Source organism: Dermacentor silvarum, chromosome 1, assembly GCF_013339745.2.
Source record: "Dermacentor silvarum isolate Dsil-2018 chromosome 1, BIME_Dsil_1.4, whole genome shotgun sequence".
Classification (NCBI taxonomy): domain Eukaryota; kingdom Metazoa; phylum Arthropoda; class Arachnida; order Ixodida; family Ixodidae; genus Dermacentor; species Dermacentor silvarum.
This window is the reverse complement of record NC_051154.1, coordinates 256,950,829-256,971,281: the sequence shown is the minus strand read 5'-3', so window position 1 is coordinate 256,971,281 and position 20,453 is coordinate 256,950,829. Positions and strand designations below refer to the sequence as shown.

The 20,453-nt window shown below is 48.3% G+C and overlaps 1 protein-coding gene across 1 annotated transcript in view; it reads right to left on the bottom strand.

Annotated features, from left to right (window-relative positions):
• Window positions 1–20,182, bottom strand: part of LOC119437068 (SH2 domain-containing protein 4A-like) — a 79,173-nt gene extending 58,991 nt beyond the window's left edge. The window contains exon 1 of the mRNA XM_037704139.2: window positions 19,284–20,182. Within this exon, the coding sequence (XP_037560067.1) occupies window positions 19,284–19,329 (46 nt within the window). The 5' untranslated portion in view covers window positions 19,330–20,182. The remainder of the gene's footprint in view (window positions 1–19,283) is intronic.
• Window positions 20,183–20,453: the final 271 nt, after the last annotated feature.

Below are 20,453 nucleotides of genomic sequence, written 5' to 3'. Positions count from 1 at the left end.
ATGGAATGCGCGCACTTAACCAGCGGCCCATGTTTGTACCCGCGAGTTGTGCACGCGGCACAACTTGTCCCTTGCCGGTCAAACAGCGATTTTGGCTCGGACACGCGCATACAGAAGCAGCATGCGGTGGTACCGCACGCTGGCAGCGATGTTCACTTTTTTTTTCTCTTTCTTTTTTTTTTCTCTTTCGACTTGACCACTTTTATAGTTTCCAATGTCCACTCCGATGTGGATCAGTGTGTATATGACGTACGTCTAGCATGCTGCTGAGAACGAGGTCGCGAGTTCGTTTCCCAAAAGTGGCGGTGACATTCCGCACTCTTCAAAAGGGGTAAAAAAAAAAGATAGGAAAAACAAATCATGAAACAGTTACTACCATAAGGTATAAGCAACTCACTGTCACATGATGTATCGCTAGGTTATCAATAACCAGCAGCTAGTAATTTTAAGGTTAATTAAGATAACTAGGTCAGCGAGGTCGTTGCATAAACAAGGACCCACTTTGATAAATATAGAAACTTTGAAAACTAGCACGTGTTAAGTGTTTGCACACTGCGCCCCCCCCCCCTTCCCCCCAAAAAGAGAGAAAAACTTGTTGCGTGTGCTCGTACAATCACCGAATCCGAATTACCTGTGAGTGCACCAACCACGCTACCCGAGCATGCAACGTGTCGCTTATATAGACGTCACCTAAGAGCACCATCTGAAACAGTTGGTGCATAAGTGTTTGCAGAAATACGGAATATTGTGTATTCCATTTGTCGAATCAATATTATCTACAATTATGCGCTCAGAAAAGTGGTGCTCTACTGTTAAATAAGCATCGATCACCAAAGAAATGACAGTGGTACAGTATAAGGACATTTACGCAGGTATTATTTACACTGGGATGGCCTCTAGGCCTATGGCGCATCATAAATAACGCCTTACTGAGATTGTCGTAAGACTCATAACCCGGAATAACAGACCGCAAGTTGGACCGGGTAGTTGCGTTCGCAAACTGAACATCCAGCACATCGATTATGGGTCACTGGCGCTACGCTAGGAGGATATATAGTAAGGTAAGTAACAGAGAGAAACAGCTGGCAAATGAAGAAGTTGCTAAATTTTTTTTTTCTGGGAATGCCGAATGTAAAGAAATCTGCAGGTTCCAGTGGTTCCTCCGGCTCTCAACTCATTTACTCCGACAGCAGCAGCAGCAGCAGCAGCATACTGCGGTGACCGCCATCGTCTTAAAAAATAGCTTATGCAGCAACAACGCCCTCCTCATTCGGCCGCTATACAGTATCGCCTATATTGTGGACTTATACGCGCACATACGCCACTGCTCTCCGTAGCTATGTGGGGAAGTGCCACACGATAGCGCACGGTGGTTAACGCGTCCACGCCCCCATATGCACATCGTCATCGTTTAGGCACGTAAGTCTGGATTCCCGTGTCGGTGGGGAGGAAAACTATTGCATTTATGTGATGGGGCGGTGGCCTGATGAGGAGGTGGCCCGACGACACAACAACGACGACGGCCGTCGACGGAAGGACACAGAAAACTCAGCTTCGAACTCATAACTGATGTCGCAGTAACATTTGTGCACCGAACTCTGGATGCACGTGTAAGAACCCCAGGTGATAAAAATTTATCCGGAGGCCTCTACTCGTGCCTCACAGCGCCCGTGTTCTTTTTGGATGTTAGGAATCTATCTATCTATCTATCTATCTATCTATCTATCTATCTATCTATCTATCTATCTATCTATCTATCTATCTATCTATCTATCTATCTATCTATCTATCTATCTATCTATCTATCTATCTATCTATCTATCTATCTAATCTATCTATCTATCTATCTACCAAGTATAGCTGCGGGTGCTGATGTATCTATTAGTGCCTGTCCATCTGTCTGTGTCTATCTATCTATTTGTGTCCGCCCGTCCGTCCGTCCTTTTTCGCTCCGCGACTTTTTCGCTCCAGACGGACGTGGTGGTGCTCGATTCGCTAGATGCCGGGCCCGAGAACTAATAGACTTGCGCAGTATTTGCACAGCCAGTGCAACAGTTCGTTGTCGGGCCGCTCCTCCGAGCTATACGGAGCAAGCGCGCAAATCGTGGACACATTCGCGGGGAGGCCAGAGGGAGCGCACGCGGTTGCGAGAACTGCCAGCCGCGGGGGGCACGTGCGCGCGATGTATTCAAGACACGTGCACGCTTGTGGAGCAGCCTGAAGCCCCTAGACGAAGGAGCCGCGCACTGCGCAATAGGAATTTCTTGGTACGGGAGCGATGAGACTATTAAACACCTCTCGTGCCTTAATTTGTTTCTGTTACACGATGCCCAGCGTCGGCCTCTCCGCAGACGACACTAAAGCGACCGGATTCGAAACTGTTTTCAGGGGCGATTATCTTTGTATTATATAGCTGTGTGCGTCGCTAGCGCAGAAAGCAACGACAGTGTTACTTCAGTTCCTCAAGTCCACAGGTCTGTGCGATCGTTGGTAGACTTGGTGTGCGCCTTCAAGTAGTGCACGCAACTAGTGCTGTTTCTGTCATCTTCTTCCTCTACGCACAAAACATTGCGGTACATTAGTAACTAACAATGGTACAGCAAGAAAACGTTTTCATCAATAGTCTTGAGAAAGGTCGGCCTCCGGCCGAAACGTCAACAATAGACAGTTGTTTATCAAGAAGTGAACCAACTTTGCAACTATATAACCTTGAGGTATCTATTGATACCTCTACCTTAAAGTCATATATATATATATATATATATATATATATATATATAATAAACGAGAAGAAAGAGAACCGAGGGGTCCAATTTTACTTAATCATACTATAAGAAGACGTGGGATCGTTCCCCACCTGCGGCACGATGTTTTTTCATCTATTTTCATTTCCATTAATTTATCCTTTCTTTAATTCACCTAGTAAGTACAAGTAATTTCCCCTATGTCCTTGGTGTCATTGTTTGTGGGCTTCTTACGGTATTATATATATATATATATATATATATATATATATATATATATATATATATATATATATATATATATATATATGTGTGTGTGTGTGTGTGTGTGTGTGTGTGTGTGTGTGTGTGTGTGTGTGTGTGTGTGCGTGCGTGCGTGCGTGTGTGCGTGCGTGCGTGTGTGCGTGTGTGTTTGTGTGCGTGTGTGTGTGCGCGTGAGTGTGCGCGTGAGTACGTGCGTGCGTGCGTGCGTGCGTGTGTGTGTGTGTGTGTGTGTGTGTGTGTCTGTGCGTGTGTGTGTGTGTGTGTGTGCGTGCGTGCGCGCGTGCGTGCGCACGTGTGTGCACTGGCGAATTTGCGATAAAAATTAAAGAACGGACCAGTCCCATGGGGGCACGATAAACGAATGTGTCCGTGTTGACATCCGTCTTTGAGTACCGTAAATGATAACATCAGAGGTACGATGGTAAACGGTATCTTCATCTTCGCTTACTGCGAACTTTTATGCGCGCGCAGTAACAGACAGGAGTGTGCAAATATTCGAAAGTTTCGGAGAACAAATCCAATTTTGTCCAATTCTATTCGGCCTTCGAACCGAACAGTCCTATTGGTATACACGAACTTACCTTTCCGTGAGCTTTCGAATATTTTAGATCGTTTGCTGTGCGCGATCAAACATAAAATTGAAGCAAAAGTGCGATACATTTCACCCCGGCAGCCGTAGTATAGTCATTAAACACGAGCAGTTTCATGCTATAGCGGAGCACTCTGTACATCGCTCAGGGAGTGAAACTTTTCCGGCTAGACCACTATCATTGGCACTTACGGAAGAGTCCTGAGTATGCGAACGAACAACTGCCTATTTGTTCCTAATGGTCCATTTGTGCTTCTAACTAACAATGAGAGGAGCTCGCTAACGTTGTGAATTAATACGCAAGGATGTGAGCTTTAGTTTTATATTAATAGTGATTCGAAGGGCTTTTTCATAATTCAGATAGCCCCCGGAACGTGTGTGAAGTAACGAAAGGATGCTAAGGCATTAAAAGTATCCGATATTCCACTCGCTCCTGGCACTATTCGATTAGTATTCGATTCGGCCTCAAAAATGACTATTCGAACACATAAGTAGACTGCCGAGGAGAGATTGAACGCCAGAGGCGCGTCAGTCGCTTCTGGGGCATTGATAAATAACGATAGATAGAATTAATTACACATATAGGAACGGTCAAATCAAGGGAACCCGTTAATGATACCACATATAACCGCATGAAAGCTTCAAGCAGTTTGTCATGAATTATACTTTCAAAGTATCCCGCGCGTCCTCCTCGTTTCTAGCGACGCGTCCAAGAAGCGCCGCGAATTCCCTTCGACTGCACGCACTCTATCATATACTGTATGTGCGTTAAGTGATACTAGAGCCGACTTATCATCCTGAACTTTCACCGCGGGAGAGTGGGTGCGACATTTATTAGGATGCAACGTTGAAAGAGTATCGTAGAGTCTCGCCAAACACGATCGATCAGCCGTTATTACGTGTGCAACAAAGCTGTGCTCTTTTCTTATGTCTTTTTTTTTCTTTCTTTTTTCATCTGACATACCTTTAGGACTGAGTGTTTGACTTATTTATATGATGGAGCCCGAAATAAGCCTGCCTTTCACCGAGCGCTCTATACAGATAGCCTATATAGTATTTGAACAAATGAATACAGATAGCCTATATATAATATTTGAACTCACGAATTGCAACAAATGCATACAGACGAGCTGTTTGCCTATTCGAACGTACGTACGCGGCGCATGTTTCAGAAGGGTAACATAAGGGTAACATATGTGGTAATGAGAAAAATTGGTGACGGTGACGATGGCCAGACAATAAGGAAGGGCACTCAACCCGCTATGGAGGAAGGCGGGACCTAGCCGCGTAAGTGGAGTTAACAGGGTCAGCTATACAACCGCGGCAGCTCTTAACTCTCCAAGGTCTCCGCCCAATCCTGCCGGAAGCGTGCAACTGCGTCGCTGATAGAATTGTAAAGCGATTACACGCTTCCGCCAACTTTCGAACGCGAGATGGCTATTTATTTACTTATTTGAACCGACACTATTTTTAATTTTCGTCTTTTTTCAGTCGCCGACAAGGCATGCGGAGGAGAAACAGCGCTCAACATGAATCATGTGCACGCATTATTATTATTATTGCTTTTTTTTTCATCTTTTTACAACAAACATTTGCCTCATAGCATAGAGAAAGTATAGTAGTCATGCCTTCTCGTCACTGTCTCCTCTTTCCTTCTCCTTCAAAGCTTTCCTTATTCCCTCGTCCATCCTTCCCTCGACAAGCACCGCATACATCGCCTTCGTCCTCGTAACTTCGCCGCGTTGACGTCTCCCACTGCGCATCCGCCGGATTTGGTGTTGCATAGCTTGTGATCTTTGTGACGAACGAGGCTACACGGTGCGTATGATGAAAGCAAACGCAATTGTACGCATCGACGTTAGTTATATATGGCACTTAATTAAGCGCATCACTAAAGCTTCGCTTCACGTATAGATGTGCGTTAAATCTACCTTTTGTTTTTTCAATTGTCATTGTAATTTTTTTTTTCACTGCATGTATACCGCCACGCAGCGAAATACGGGCGGCCAACTTATACAAACGCTATCTCGGCGACCACGAGGCGGAACGTGTTTAGCCGCCACTGGGCGGATCGCGTACACATCTTCCTCCACGGTTGTTCGTGCCAATTCTGCAGCAAGAAACGCGGCGGCCAGGAGCGAGCGGCCTCAGATTTGACCCGCATCCTCGAATGCACCGCGACGGGTCGTCAGTGCAGCGCGTGTCACGCGTCGGATGCGAAAGCTGCAGCTGTATTGCGGGGCGCGCCAGTGGCGCCGGCCGGCATCGTCATCATGGTCCCGTGCATTCGCCGTTCTCTTGGCCCGACGACCCCTCCTCCGCCCGTAAGTGAGGGACTTTCCCCGGGAAGCCCGTCCACGGGTGGAAGAAGCACGCGGACGAGACAGTGGGGCGCCAGCCGAATGATGCCGCCGTGCCCCGGGAATACGAAAATGAGGGCGTTGCATACTATACACCGCGACCACGCAGCCAGGCCCGCTCGACGGAGGCGTGCGTACCCGGCAAAACGGGCCGATCCCTTCTTTTCAGGTCGCCCCATCCTTCCGTTTCGGCCGCGCGCTCCGTCATCGCCTGCCAAGAGGCCGTTCGCGGCCTGATCTCGCTGGCGCTCCTTGCAGGGCGCCCGCCGTATAGGTTAATGGTATATTCGATATACTATAGAAATCTCGACGAGCATCTCTCTGTACGTACAAACTATGGCGTGCTACAGATATTCGACGGCGAGGCAGTTGGGGGGTTATACGATGATGGGGATCGAATAACGTCATTTGTTTGTTCGCACGTATCCGCGCGTCTACGTGTGTGTTCCGCAGATGGTCCTTTCGCGTGCACATTGATGCGCCGTGCGTGATTTCCACGCTGGACGGGCGATCTTTGCACGGGAAAAGCTCCCGCAGTGTAATGAGGGCCGAGACTCGTTCTGTATAGATATATACACTGCGCGCCTGTTTTGACCGGCCATTTCTTCGCAGCTCTCGGCCGCGCACGACGCGCTTTCTGAGAGCAGGGGCCGCATTCTGAAGCGATATAACTTTGGAGATCATCACTTTCAGCCGACGCTGACTGGATATCACGGAACGACGCTGACCGCGTCGTTCCAGTGAGGTGTCGGGCCGCGCGGACGCTATACGTCACGCAAAAGTGAAAGTATCCCCAAAAGTGATAGATCGGAAATGCAGCCCCAGAGACGTGCCGTGCCGCAACAGCTTCTTTCATTCGTGGTTCTTTTTTTTCTCTCTCCCTTTTTTTCCCCTCGAGCAGGCTGCGTTATTCTTTAAATACAGAAACTGGCGCTGTTCAGCAAGGATATTCGTCGGCAGATAATGTATACATATATAGGGCGGAGATTTGCCTCCGCATTCGGTGTCACGACGGCATTACGGAACTCCTAATTTGGAACACCGACAAAAAAGCTCAAGACCGGTATAATGTAAAGATTCCTCCCGCACGATTATATACGAGTATAGACCTTTCTTATCAGCCGCCGTTGACGGCCAGGAATAGCATTGGAATATAAGCGTTACATTACCCTGCAGCTATGGTTGCGTTTTGTCGCCGTGGCCACTAACCTTAACAAGCCTTCTTAATGCGGGGCGGCGTTAATGGAAGCGTTTTCATCTTGGCCCGAGGCGCAATTAATCGGAATGTTCCCCAGAAACGTTCCTCCTAAAGATACCGCATAGCGACTTGTAATGACATGGAGAATAAGCCCAGACCCTGGTGCGCGTTCCAATATGCCAGAGGACTCGGAACTCCTATAGGCGAATAACGAGTAGGGTTGGGGGTGCTTTCCTCCTTCTTTAGAACTCCTCCGCTAAAGGTGGGTTATTTGGTGGTGCCTGTCTCTCTATCTCTATGCGCGCGTTATTTTTTTATGTTTTTTTTGTTATCTTATTCTGTTCATCTCTTGATTTTTCCTTATCTCTTACAGAAACAAAGCTCAGGAAACTACAAACTACGAGAAAGGACAGCTATACACGTATAGTGTTCGTGTGTGCACCGCGGCCGTGTTTAGCGCGCACTGTGTTAGTGCGACCAAATAACGAAGTCGCCTGTATATGTTCGAGTTATTTTACGCCTATATTTTGTTTTCCCATCCGTCGGCACCCGGACGCGTCTTAGTAAGCAAATACCATATCATGAACCTCTGCGTACCGACCCTTCCTTTTCGTGACGGGGGCTTTCCCGCTCGCGTGCCATTCCACACCAGAACGCAGCGACGTTAACAACGTTCAATCACGTAGAGAGAGGGATAGAGAGAGAGAGAGAGAGAGAGAGAGGCGCGAGAGCCTTCAGGAGCGGCGGCAGCGACGAACTACCGGTGAGGAGCCGGCATCACAGATAAGTACAACGCACCGTAAACGCCCGAGCAAGGATCCCGCGGTCGTCGCCAGACGCGCGAGAACCGACGACAAGAATGTAGTCAGGCGGCTTCGTGGCACGCGAGAGCCAAGCAGAGACGGCCCCTGCTAACCCCCCTCCTCGAGGAACCCTGGAACACTATCTACACAAGGGGCCCGCCATGCCCTCCCATCTAGTCGTCTCTCACAACAAGTGCGGATCGTACACAACCGGGCGTTTTTTGTTTGTCTCCAGCGCTCCTCGGACGCGCCGTATGCACGTTTCGCATCCAGGGCGATAAACGTGTTAGCTCTGCGCCGCGTTGCGCTCAATTGCAGGATAGCATGCTCTATACGGTGCCGAGCTGGAATGGCTCGAATGCATTAGAGACGTTCGAAGAAGAGGCGCACTGTAAATTCGTCCTTTAAGCGCCCGGTAAGCGATGTTGAATTGAGCAAGGGCGTGTCTATGCGCCTCGGTGTCGCGATGGGACGGTCAAAATCTACTCTCATTTCCTTTGGCAACGTGCCCGTTCACGTAATCCTCTCTGAATTTAGTTTTTGCTTTTACACTCCACTATTCACCGCGAGGGTGGCCTTCATCTGCATCTGTGCAGTGAGTCACTCGCGCAATAGTCAAAACGTTCCTGCCTCATCGGCAGTAGCACGTGCAAAGACCAAGGGCGTCACGCATGCGCTCTTCCCAGCGCGCGACTGGGGCAGAATCCTAATGAACTCGGTCTCGACGACGCTGAAGAGACCCACCGCGGCGGCGGCGGCGTCCGATGGAGTCTAAACCGCCGTCGGGACGCCCGAGACGGCGACGCCAGGATCTCTGAGAGACGCACCGGCTCTCAGCCGCGCGGTGGCCTCGACCGTCGTAGCCACCCAGCGAAGAACAATGCCGCATAATTCAGGATTGGCGCCCTTCACAGAGCGCACTCGTTTTATCCCCCCCCCCCCCCCCCCCACCATGCACATCCTCGCACTTTCTCTCGCGTCTTGCGCCAGGGTGCCCGTGGAAGAGAGTGTCTCCTACTCCTCCTCCGTTCCTTTTGGCACTGCGTTTTCTCCGCTCCGGATTCGGCCGGGGTTTAGAGGTCAGGCCACTCCGAGCCCGCGTCGAGTGCCGCGTGAAAGTGGTGCCGTGCCTCTTTCCCCGAGCAGCGAGCGAGGTGGCGGAGATTGCGGTGCTGTAGGGCGGGGCGGACTGTGAGCTGCTTTCGAAACAGAGGCAACTAAAAGCGAATCAGAAAAGAAAAGCGATGGAGAGGAACGAAGAAGGCACAACACAGCAGAGTCTCGTGTAAGATCCACGCAGAACAGGGCGGACACCGGGAGGAGGCAAAACATAGAACGAAAAGAAAGAAAGAAGAAAGAAAGAAAGAAAGAAAGAAAGAAAGAAAGAAAGAAGAAAGAAAGAAAGAAAGAAAGAAAGCGGCTGTCTTGGGTTGTTCCCCCAGAGCGACGAGCTCCCCCGCAGTGTCTCGGAGGTCGAAGAAGAATGGCGGTGGAGGCGCCGGCAGCCATCAACGCTGTTTTAACCACGCGCCGGCGCAGCTGTCGTTGCGCGGGCACGCGACGACGCTGTCGAATCTCCCATTGTTTCCCAAATCGTACCGAGGGCACGTGCTTCGACAAATGTCGAGGACGTGCACAAGCTCGTGATGATGGCTCGTCGCGGCACGAACCGTCCAGCTGTCGACCATTGGGATCGCCCACTGTATAGGCGACCATTATTGTAAACGGCCCCGCGTCCTCGTCACGGATGACGAAACGACGATGTAGCGGTTGCCATCGAGGCTCTCGAAAATCACCGCTTTGTTTCACCGGGCGGGCGTGACGTGCAGCTTTTTCTTGGCCTATCGAAGCAAGTTGACATGTTTTTACGGCACCAAATTACCGCGCGAAGCGCTGACAACAATCCTTATCTGTAGAAAATGAGCATAAGTGTATTCAGCACCAATATAAGTTCGTGTTGACGAAGAAACGCGCGGCTTTCACGGGATACACGAGAAAACTTAGGATGGATGGAGTTGGGGTTGGCGTATAAGCCCGGTGGGGGCTGCGGACCACTTCTCGCAAGAGATAAACTTATATATATATATATATATATATATATATATATATATATATATAAACTGGACAGGCATTCTTCTTTTTAACATTCCTTCTTTTGGGTTATGCACAAGGGTTTAGGACTACAGAAATAGGAGTTGTGGAACTAAGACGCTGTCGGTCGGAGTTGAAAATGTGGTGGTACAGAATTATAATCACTTGGTGAACAGTGATTAGGACCTGGTTACCCTGATCGGCTTTAAATACCCTTGGGACCGAGAAATTTATTTTCCAAGGGGCACGTTGTGCGTCAAATTCAAATTTTACTTTCCATAACAAAGTCAACTGAAGGAACCCCCGGGTAAAAAGGCTGTCGCCGCAGCGCGCCGAAGGCCCAGGGTTCATTACATGGCAGTGGTATGCGCACATACATAACATTTTCAGCATTAAACGCAAAGAAAAAAAAATTTACATAGAAATAGATATATCCAACAATAGTGTTGAACTTCAATACAATATTAAGTATCGCACTATAAATGACCCGCATGCTAGTGGAGGTCGTGGGTCCGGCTCCACACTGGTTGCAAGTTGTTTTTTTCGTCCACTTTCGTTTCCCTTCATATAGCTTATTAATTATCAATCTTCCCCCACGCTTTCTGTGGCTTAATTATCTGTTGGTTTCATGTGGTTGTGAATAACAAAAATCGGGCCTCTCGGTTCCCATTCTTCGTGTCCATTGCATAGCGGAGGTCGGCGACTCCGGCAGGTTTGATTCCTTCAAGTAGCATACGAGGCTTTATTGGTCAGCTGCCTGCTAACACTGCCCGGGTAAGATCGTGTACATATACATAATTACCCACGAATGTGGAAGTAGGGAACATGGAACAGCCGCCACTGTAGCACAATTGGATAATGCAACACGCTCCTAATTCGTAGGTTGTGGGTTCGGCTCCCAACGGTGGAAAGTTGTTTTTTCGTCCACTTGCATTATCCGCTTCTTTCGTCCGCTTTCGATCAGTACACTGCAACTGACAGTATGATGAAAGAAAGTGGTTGCGTAAAACTCCCTTTTGTTTAGATCAACTGTTTGTATTCTATTTGTCGAGTACTGTTGGTATAGTATGCGCTGAGGAATGCAGCTTGTTATTATTTCGGAATCATGATATTTTCCATATAGCTCGTTGATTCGTCCACATTTCGCATTGGAGTAGGGCTCTATAATATGCCAGCAAGTGACGTAAAAATATTTCCGATGTATTCGGAGGAAATATAAGTTATTTCTAATAGCTTATGTTCGTATATAGGTTGTCTACGTGATTTAAACTGCATTTAAGAAATATATTATTTTGTTGATGAATGTCACACAATGCCGTTTTCTATATACATCGGACGATTTTTTCTGTTTGTAGTATGAGCAGTCTCTGCGCATTTAAGACGTTGTCGCCCACAAAAAGCTATAGTATATAGCGTATATGCGGCAGAAATAGGCCACAGTATATTGGGGCTGTGCAAATAGGAGTTGTCGTAAGTCTCACCATGCATGAAGCGCTGATCGAGCATGCTTACTATATGCATCTATACGCACGGCAGAGAGAGAGAGAGAGAGAGAGAGAGAGAGAGGGATAAATGAAGGGCAGGGACGGTAACTAGGACTGCGGAAGGGCAAATGATAGTCATTCCATTCGTGACTCGGATGTCCATCTACGCTTCATTTGTACATCCAATTAAGTCGACGACCTACTGTGTATCGTTGCAACTGCACAGCAAAAGCTGTGGCTCATTGTGAGTGAGTATTTCTTCTTCGTCGTGTTCTTCTTCTTCATCATCTTGTTGTTGTTGCCACCGAGAACAAAAGCACGTGCGAGACGTTCCCATGACGTCGACACGCTTCATATAGAAGGGAAGCGTCATTCCGGCGTCAGACACAATCTGCATGTTAAGCAGGAGACGAAGAGGCGGCGTCCGATACGACGTGTGCGGCGCGACCGGAAAGGTGATTGCTCCAACTATTCGAGCCTGTTAGAATATGCTGCAACCTCTCAGAACCTGTTGGCAACTTGTTGGATGCGGTTACTGGCACAACTCGGGTCGCACGCGTGGATCGCTCGCGGAATCGTCCCCGACCTCAGCCCGCTCTTTCGTCCCCGATGTTCGTTACCCCGCCAGCTACGGAAAACAAAGACCAAACCTCCGCAGGCTTTTATTTTTTTCCCCTATCTCTAATTCTCCCTTTAATATTATTTTACATTAGTACGTGGCACCACGTGCGCGCTTGAGGTCAACTCTCCGTCACATGTAGATGCAGTTGAACAACGCGACTTTATTTCTTTCTGGAATAAATATATTTGGTGTAGAGAAAACATCTTAAATATAAAAAAGTAAAAGAGCAAAGGCACTCAATGGGCGTGAAAGACTGTTGGACCCTGAGAGAGATAGAGAAAGTTTAATGCTAACTGGAGAAGTTAGCGGCAAGCCGGGCTTGCTACTCCATGTGGGATGGTGAGGGGTGAAAAAAAAAAAAATCCGAAGACACCTAAGTCACTTCTTATGAGTTGTGAATGCGAAAGCATTAGTGTCCAATTGAACGCCACTGAGCAGTCCTTTGAGTTATATGAACTCGCGGGCAAGCGAGCGCGTTGAGACGCTTGGCGCATTTTGATTTGGCCTTACCGAGGCGCAGTTAGAACGCAGGCGAGAGCTTACGCGAACAAGGTTTCCGAAAGCGAGGGTGACGTGGCGTCGCGGCGATGCCCTCTCCCCTCACGCAATACCGCGGCATGCGGTATCTGTCCCCTTTCGCCCGCTCTGCTCAGTCGAGACCCGAGCAAGCAAGCGCGAGCCAGCTTCACGAGCGCGCCTCGTAACGTGGCGTCGTAGCCAATGGGAAGTTAGGTGCCGTTTCGCTGCTACAGATGCTGCCAGCTTTTTCGCTCAATGGACCATTTGACGCTTTCACATAAAAAAAAGTACTTACAGAGTCCCGCAGGAATGCTATAAGCGCTTTAGTTAGGCGCAGCTGAGACTCTGGACATGGCCACGGTCCAAGAACGTCCCGCAGCTGAAGTCGTGTGCCGTGTCACGTTTAAAGCGTTCCTAAAAACAGCCCTCGATGCTGTAAAGCGCATACAAATACAAATTAGGTTATCTTAGTCCTCGTCAGCACCGCAGGCGGACTTTAAATTACTAGTGTATTTTGTTTAAGTGACATTCGGGCGAATGCGATGTAAGCACGTTTGATCACGCATATCAGGACCACGTGACGTGCGAAAGATACAGTTCGCGGGTCGAAACAATTATGGGACCTATATTTCCGCTCTGCGTTACAGCACAGGCTACGCTTAGAGCGCCACGCAACGGCTGACACAAGCACCACTGTGCCACTTCTCCTGCAGGTACACCTTTCAAGTACCCCATCTATCGTCAGATGCACGTTACGTGCATTATAATATGTATGCAAACTGGCACTCGCGATATGTTTTTAAGGCATCCAATGTGTAGGACTAATTTCCTGGCATACTGCGTGCGTCGGGTGTGGCGACACTTTCTATATTGAAATAGCGTAACTCACTCAAGAAACTCCATGGAATTCAGGAATAAATGAGGGAACAAATGAACTCCAAGGAAGAGCTCGGCTCGTGCGCCGTCGTTCTTTTATCTTTATTTTCAGCCGTGACGCAAACTCTAACGGAGCATGTATGACACGATGTCGCGCACCCAGCGGTGGCTTCGGCGCAAAGGCCGCTTTTCTGTTCCGGACGTCGCTTCTTGAAAAACGTGGATGACTGATGGCCAGTTCGCGGCGCGTGGTGAGATAAAAAAAGAAACAAAAAGAAATGACACCACAAATTGCCACATCAGAAGCGAAGGAAAGAGTTGAAAAAAAATGAAGGAGAAAATTTCAAAATAAAATAAAATGGTGGGTATAGGGAAACAGTGACGCGCAAAACAATGGAGCTAGGCGCGTCAGAGCGAACGAAGAGAAACGAGGAGGCCTGAGAGATGTCCGGTTGCGAAAGGTGTTCCGAGCCACAAACCGCTGGCAGCGAAATGAAGAGAAGAAGAAGAAAAAAAAGGTGTGCAAATGAGAGGCGCCGAGACAAGCGAGGGAGGAAAGCGGAGACGACAGGGGCAGTTAACCGCACTAGGCGCCGGCCAGATATAAACAGCAGCAGCGCGCAGGAGCAGCAAGAGTGTAAAGGTGACGAGCGCCGTGTTCTTTCTCTTTCATAGACCAACTGTTAAATAAAAGAAAAAGAAAAAAAAAAGGACCGAGAGGTGGAGGGGAGCCAAGGGCTCGCCTCGGGGTCTGCATATATATACCGTGAAGGAGCTATAGCTGGCCGAAAGTTTCCTTAGGGCCGGGGCCCGGAGACCTCTCGTTTAGATGAAGAACATCCACTGAGGTCCGGCCTTTTTGACATGTAGCCGAATGATAAAGTCCCTGTATAGCCGGACGGTGAATGCCACAGTGAGGAAAACCCGCTCCAAGTGTTCGGCGGTGGAGTCATATCGCGGCTCTTGAGGCGGGGCATATATGACACCGCAGTCTCATATAGCAAGGAAAGAAAAGAGAAAGCAACCATCATTCACTTCGTTTAACAAATGTCTAAACCTCGCAGCGTGGTCGGTGGCATCTGTGGAGTGAAAGCCACGCGTTACGGCATAGATACGTATACGCGCACGCTGCTCATATAAACTGCGACGTTATATGACGGCAGCTTTGTTATTTTACTCCGGCGAAGAAATGGTGCACAACCTGATCCACTACGACCTGGAGCGATCCCGAAGGTGGTGCAATGTCGCACAGCGTCTTCGTAGCGTTATCAGGCTACGAGGAAAGGACTGGGGAATGTGGGCCGATCCCGATGGCGGGCGTGCAGTCCGCACGCTCCTGGTCGTGACGCACGGGAATGATATGGAACATGAAACAGTAGCAGTAGATTTGTGAGAACACGCAAAAAACACTCAAACGTTTCCTTGCTTGCATCATCATCGCCTACACCCTATATGTACAGGTAATGACTGTCAGCAACCTGGAACGCTTCCGAGTGACCCGTAGTGAGCTCGTCTACATACTGTGGTTACAGTATATAATTTTTTCAGCATGCTAGATGTCTGATGGCTGGCGCGCAGCATAGCATATCGGTCGTTTATGCATCAGAAAGAAAATCAAAACACACTTTTTTTTTCAGCTCTTTAGCATCACGAAGAACAGCAATGCAATCTTTTATATCTGCATGTACCTCACGTGTGTTCCGGGCCCCATACAGCACAACCCCATAATGAGAACCGATATGACAAGCTCGGAGAGCGACAAGCGAACTGCTGCCAACGTTCTTGAAGCCTCGACAGTGGCAATCATAACTGTAGTCCCGATGTGCAACTGCGGATGAAGTCTCAGTGTTCTCTCTATTTATTTATTTATTTATTTATTTATTTATTTATTTATTTATTTATTTATTTATTTATTTATTTATTTATTTATTTATTTATTTATTCCATTAACTCCCTTCCCCCTGAGTGGGATAGCAAATCGGATGGCGTCTAATTGACCTCCCTGCCCTTCCATTCTCTATTCTATCTCTCTCTTAAAATCACGGCCTTTGCGAGTTTTCTTTTATTCATTTTTTTTTCATCTTTAAATGCTGCTTCAATGTACGCATAAAGAGACAAATTAGATGCGAAAACGTCTTTATTCTAGAGGAAGTGTCTGTGACAGCTATATAATCTCCAAGGTGGAGCCAAGGTGGCCCAAGGTGTCCGCATACCAAGATGTCCTGTTAGGTGACAAAGTTTTCGCTTATAGGTCCAAGTCAAAATGACCAAAGATAACCTGGACAGGCGAGCATATGTTTTAGTTCCGAAATTCGGAGTTTCTGGTATAAATCAACATCTTAAAATATTTAGCGGTGAGTGCTTTTCGATATTTATCGGAATTATCTGAAAACACAAAACCCCGCTTACCGTACGCGAAAGAGGGCCTGGCTTGTTACGTAAAAATAAAAGAGAGAGAGAGAGAGCAAGAAGATTCACCAGATGCAAATTTCATTTGCTACCTTACACAGGGGGGAAGATGATAGATAGATAGATAGATAGATAGATAGATAGATAGATAGATGGATAGATAGATAGATAGATAGATAGATAGATAGATAGATAGATAGATAGATAGATAGATAGATAGATAGATAGATAGATAGATAAGTACACGTTGCTAGTGCTTGGCAGGTATCAAAGCTATCTGTTGGGACGAGAAAGAGGGCCAGACTAGTGCTACAGTCGTCTTTCACGCTCGTGTGGTCGAGTAACCCGAGTGAGCAAATAATTCCTGTGACGATCACGAGTTCGGAAACCGCTCATTTGCGGTAGCGAGCATACGGCTACGGTCGGAATGAAGCGCATAGTAATGATCTTTTCCTCGGGGGCTCGTAAATTGCTCGCCGCCGCCTACGACGTGCTTAATAGTGCACCTCGAGTTTGGGCGTGTGGGGGCTGGTTAATTGTCATCGATGTCCCCACTGCTTGGCGCCATTCTTGCGAAAATGGCTCATGAAAAACGGCCACGTCCTTGAGTCTCCCACGTGTACGCGTTGTCGTATCCACTCGACTACAGCACTTGGGGCAGTGGAAGAAGCAGCAGGCTGCGCGACTGCTCACGTTTCAAGGCTATATACCATCGAGGTTGGGAGTAAGGATGCCACGCCTTTTTCCTGTTCACGTCGCGTCGCGTTCAGTCACTGCAACACTGGCAATACAACGTCTCATAAAGTCGGAGACGCAAAAGCAAATTTGTAGTTGTTTATACTATCGATAGGAAACAACTCGTCACGCTATAGCTGTTATACTGCCCTCTACGAAACAAACTAAATCGAAGGCAACACGAACTAACCATGGAATAAATACGCACTATAGGTTATGTTGGCGTCATGCCCTGTCGTTACCAATTGCACTGAAATCACCGAACGAATTACTAAATCAACAAAACAAACGCGATTGTGCGAAGCTCCTTTCTTGTTCGTCATGGCGTAAATTTATCGCTTGTTTTCAATGCCTCAAAAGACTGAGGGATGTGTCGCAATATATGACATCGCTGTGCCCCAGCTCCCAGCAATGTTAAGTCGCTTTTCTCCATCACTTCCCTGGCAGCGTTTCCTATACCATGTGGCGTGCAATGCAACCTATATACTTACAACTTTTTTCTTTTCAAGTCAGAGAATCGCCGAGCAAAATTAGTTTTGAGGAAAAGCCAAGGAGTATGGGTGAAAAGAAATGGCCGGCCAAAGTGCCCAAATATCTGCACCTCAATAGCGTGGACACGGATTGGAGGAAGAGGTCAAGAAAGTTGGCAACCAATTAAGTACAGCTAGGGTAATTGAAAGTGTAAATAGACAACTAGGAGTAATAAAGAAAGAAACTGAGAGAAACAGAGACGGCAAATTAGAAGCAACGGATTGAAACAATAAAGACCATGGAGATTTACTAAAATGTCAAGAGAGAAATCGGGAGGAAAATCGGTGTTATAACGCAAATGGGAGTGCCTTGCTATTTGAGGTCTGAACTGGCTGCACGAGGACAAAAACATGCCGGAGCAAATATGCACTGCAGGATGAGGCATGCATGTGCTGATATTCACCCAGCTAGACCCGTAACGAGTGTCCACCTTCCGGGAGCGTTGGGATTAAAAGATAAGTAAGAGACGATTAGAGTATTGGTGGGAAAAAAATCAGGGAAGAGATTGATAGAACCAGAGTCATTGCAAGCGTAGGCAATGGTATAATATAGTGATAGAGGTTTTAAATACGAAATAAAATATCGAAGTAAGATAGGCAAACCGTTAGATGGCGATAAATGTAGTAAAACCTGAATAAATCAAGCAGGCTAGGTGACTATTTCTCTCCACCCCGTTTCAAAGGGAATACCAATAAACTTCATCATCATCAATATAATACTTACAAGCGCCGCGGTGATTTTTGCAAGATTTCCGCGACGACTTACATCGTGTACACACAAGGTGTTATCAAAATAGCTGTTTGTTCGCCATTGAATGACAAGTGGCATTGATTTCTTGCTGAAGTGGCTACGTCATATACACATGTGCTAAGGCGACTGAACCAGAAACGTGCACAGTAAATCCAACAGCGGCTTTCTGCATGACTGCAGTAGCAAACAAATGGTGAGCCCGAATCGGCTGTGGAATGAAAACCACGCTCCAGGTGCGCTAAGACGGATTACGTTTGTTAGCCACAGTGTCGAGGTGAGGGAACTTCTTCGACGTTGGCCCGCCGGGCGGGCGCCTGGCAAACTGTCATACGCGTCCTTTGGACAGCGTTCAACGCACCTGTTGCCCGATCGTCTCTGTGTATACGTCACAGTATGTCTTTGGCCCACTCTTGCACATCTACGCAAATAACTTGGAGCAGAACTCACGCGCGCGGCGCACCGCAGTGGACATTCCAGCAGCTCGCAGGTCCGTGGCACTGACGAACGAGTAAATCGCGTTAAGTACCATATTCATATCCGCTTGTTTCCACAAATGTGAAAGTCAAATATTTCCTGTTTTACTATGACTCCACGGAGTGTCGTGGCAGAATTGTATGTACGAGTTAAAAATAGATTACTCAAATTTAAGACAACAAGCTGCAACCCAGAGAACAGAGCTGAAGTTTCCGTCGCATTTACACCCGCCGCGGTGGCTTAGCAGCTATGGTGTTGCGCTAATATATAGCACGAGGTCGGGGGATCAAATGCCGGCCGCATTTCAATGGGCGCGAAATGCAAAAACGCCCGCGCATTGGGGGCGCGTTAAAGATCCCCTGGTGGTCAGTCTCCCACTACGGCCTGCCTCGTGGATCAAATCGTGGTTTTCGCACGTAAAACCTCAGAATTCAATTCCGTCGTATTTTGGTATGTCGTATATCGTCAAAGACACCCCCATGTTGTAAGTCACAAATCACAGTATAGGACGCTTGATCTTATGTGTTGCACACAAAGACTAACAATGTTCGCCAGATCGTCTCGGCGGCGATTCTGTAAAATCCATTTTCAGGCGCGGCGAATAGTTGCACGTCATTTCCTCAGGAAACGGCACGTATCAGGCACTAGTCGCCATTACATGGATGCACTTTCAGCGTATAGCATTTCATGTCGGGTGCTCCAGCAAAAGGCAATTAAATTACGCTCCATGCGAGATGGGGGAGGGCGGGATCACTGTGACATCCGCCGTCCCCTTCGACACATTCCATCCATAGTCGACCCTGCATGCTACACGCGGACAAGCTCGGCACCCACCTTTCTTCCGCGTCATTGGCTTGCCGAAGTGCGTGACCACGATCATGTCGATGCCGCCGGACACTGCAACCACTCCCAAGACGTGCGCTGCTCCGTAGCACGCCAAGACGCCGCGCCTATCACGTCTACCCGAAAGAATCGCACGTCTGGAAGAGAAGAGTTCTGGACTCCTTTCTCGGAAAGACGCGAGAACACAGCGTGCGCGAGGGTCTCCAGGTCAAGGATCCTCGACGGTCCTGATGTGTGTCACCGAAGGGTCGAGGGCGACTGCGGGCAGGGACGATGCCGAAAGGCCGCGGCACTCTTCCCGGCAACAGGGCAGAGAGATGCCAGCCGGTTCCTGACGAGTAAAACTCGCAGAAAACTCGATGCTGGCAGGGCTCTTCCGATCTCGACAGCAGACCAACGCTCCCGACGTACAACACGGCACGCTGGTCTGGAAGGCACAGTTGCTAGGAGTCTGTGGTTGTCACAGGTAGTTCTTATAGCTCCACTAGTTTTCGACGGCTGTTTATGCTTCAAGCAGCTCAAACAGAGGTAGCGAAGAAGACATGGAGACACGGCTGTGTCCGCAACAGTACACACGGTTGTCCCTGTCAGGAGACACTCTGCCGCGACGAAGTCTTCTGGGGCGTCCGCAAGCACGAAAAAAACACCACACGCTCTCGGAGACCAACAGCGAGTGCCTTTGCCAAACGAGCGGCTACTCACGGCAGCGCGCTTCCTTCTCTGGCAAAGGCAGTAGTATGTTTTTGATCGTGGGACGCTCGCGTGGGTTCGAGCACGCACGGAGACACAGACCGCGATGCGCCCGCGCAAATCCGACCACGCTCTTCTGCGGCCAAGGCGAAGAGCGAGGTCCCGGTCCCGGTTGGGTGTCAGGAGCCAGCGGGCCGCCAGTGGGCGCTGTTGCGCACTCTTTCTTTCTTTCTTTCTTTCTTCCTTCCTTTCTTTCTTTCTTTCTTTCTTTCTTTCTTTCTTTCTTTCTTTCTTTCTTTCTTTCTTTCTTTCTTTCTTTCTTTCTATTTGTTTGTTCCTCTCTGAGGTGCGGCCTCCGTTTCAATGCCCGCGTTGGTGCGCGCCGGCCTCGGGTGCACACAAACGCACGCACAGCGAGCACCGTGCCAAGGAACTCCGGGTCGTGCCAGTTTCGCCCTGGGTCTCGATGCG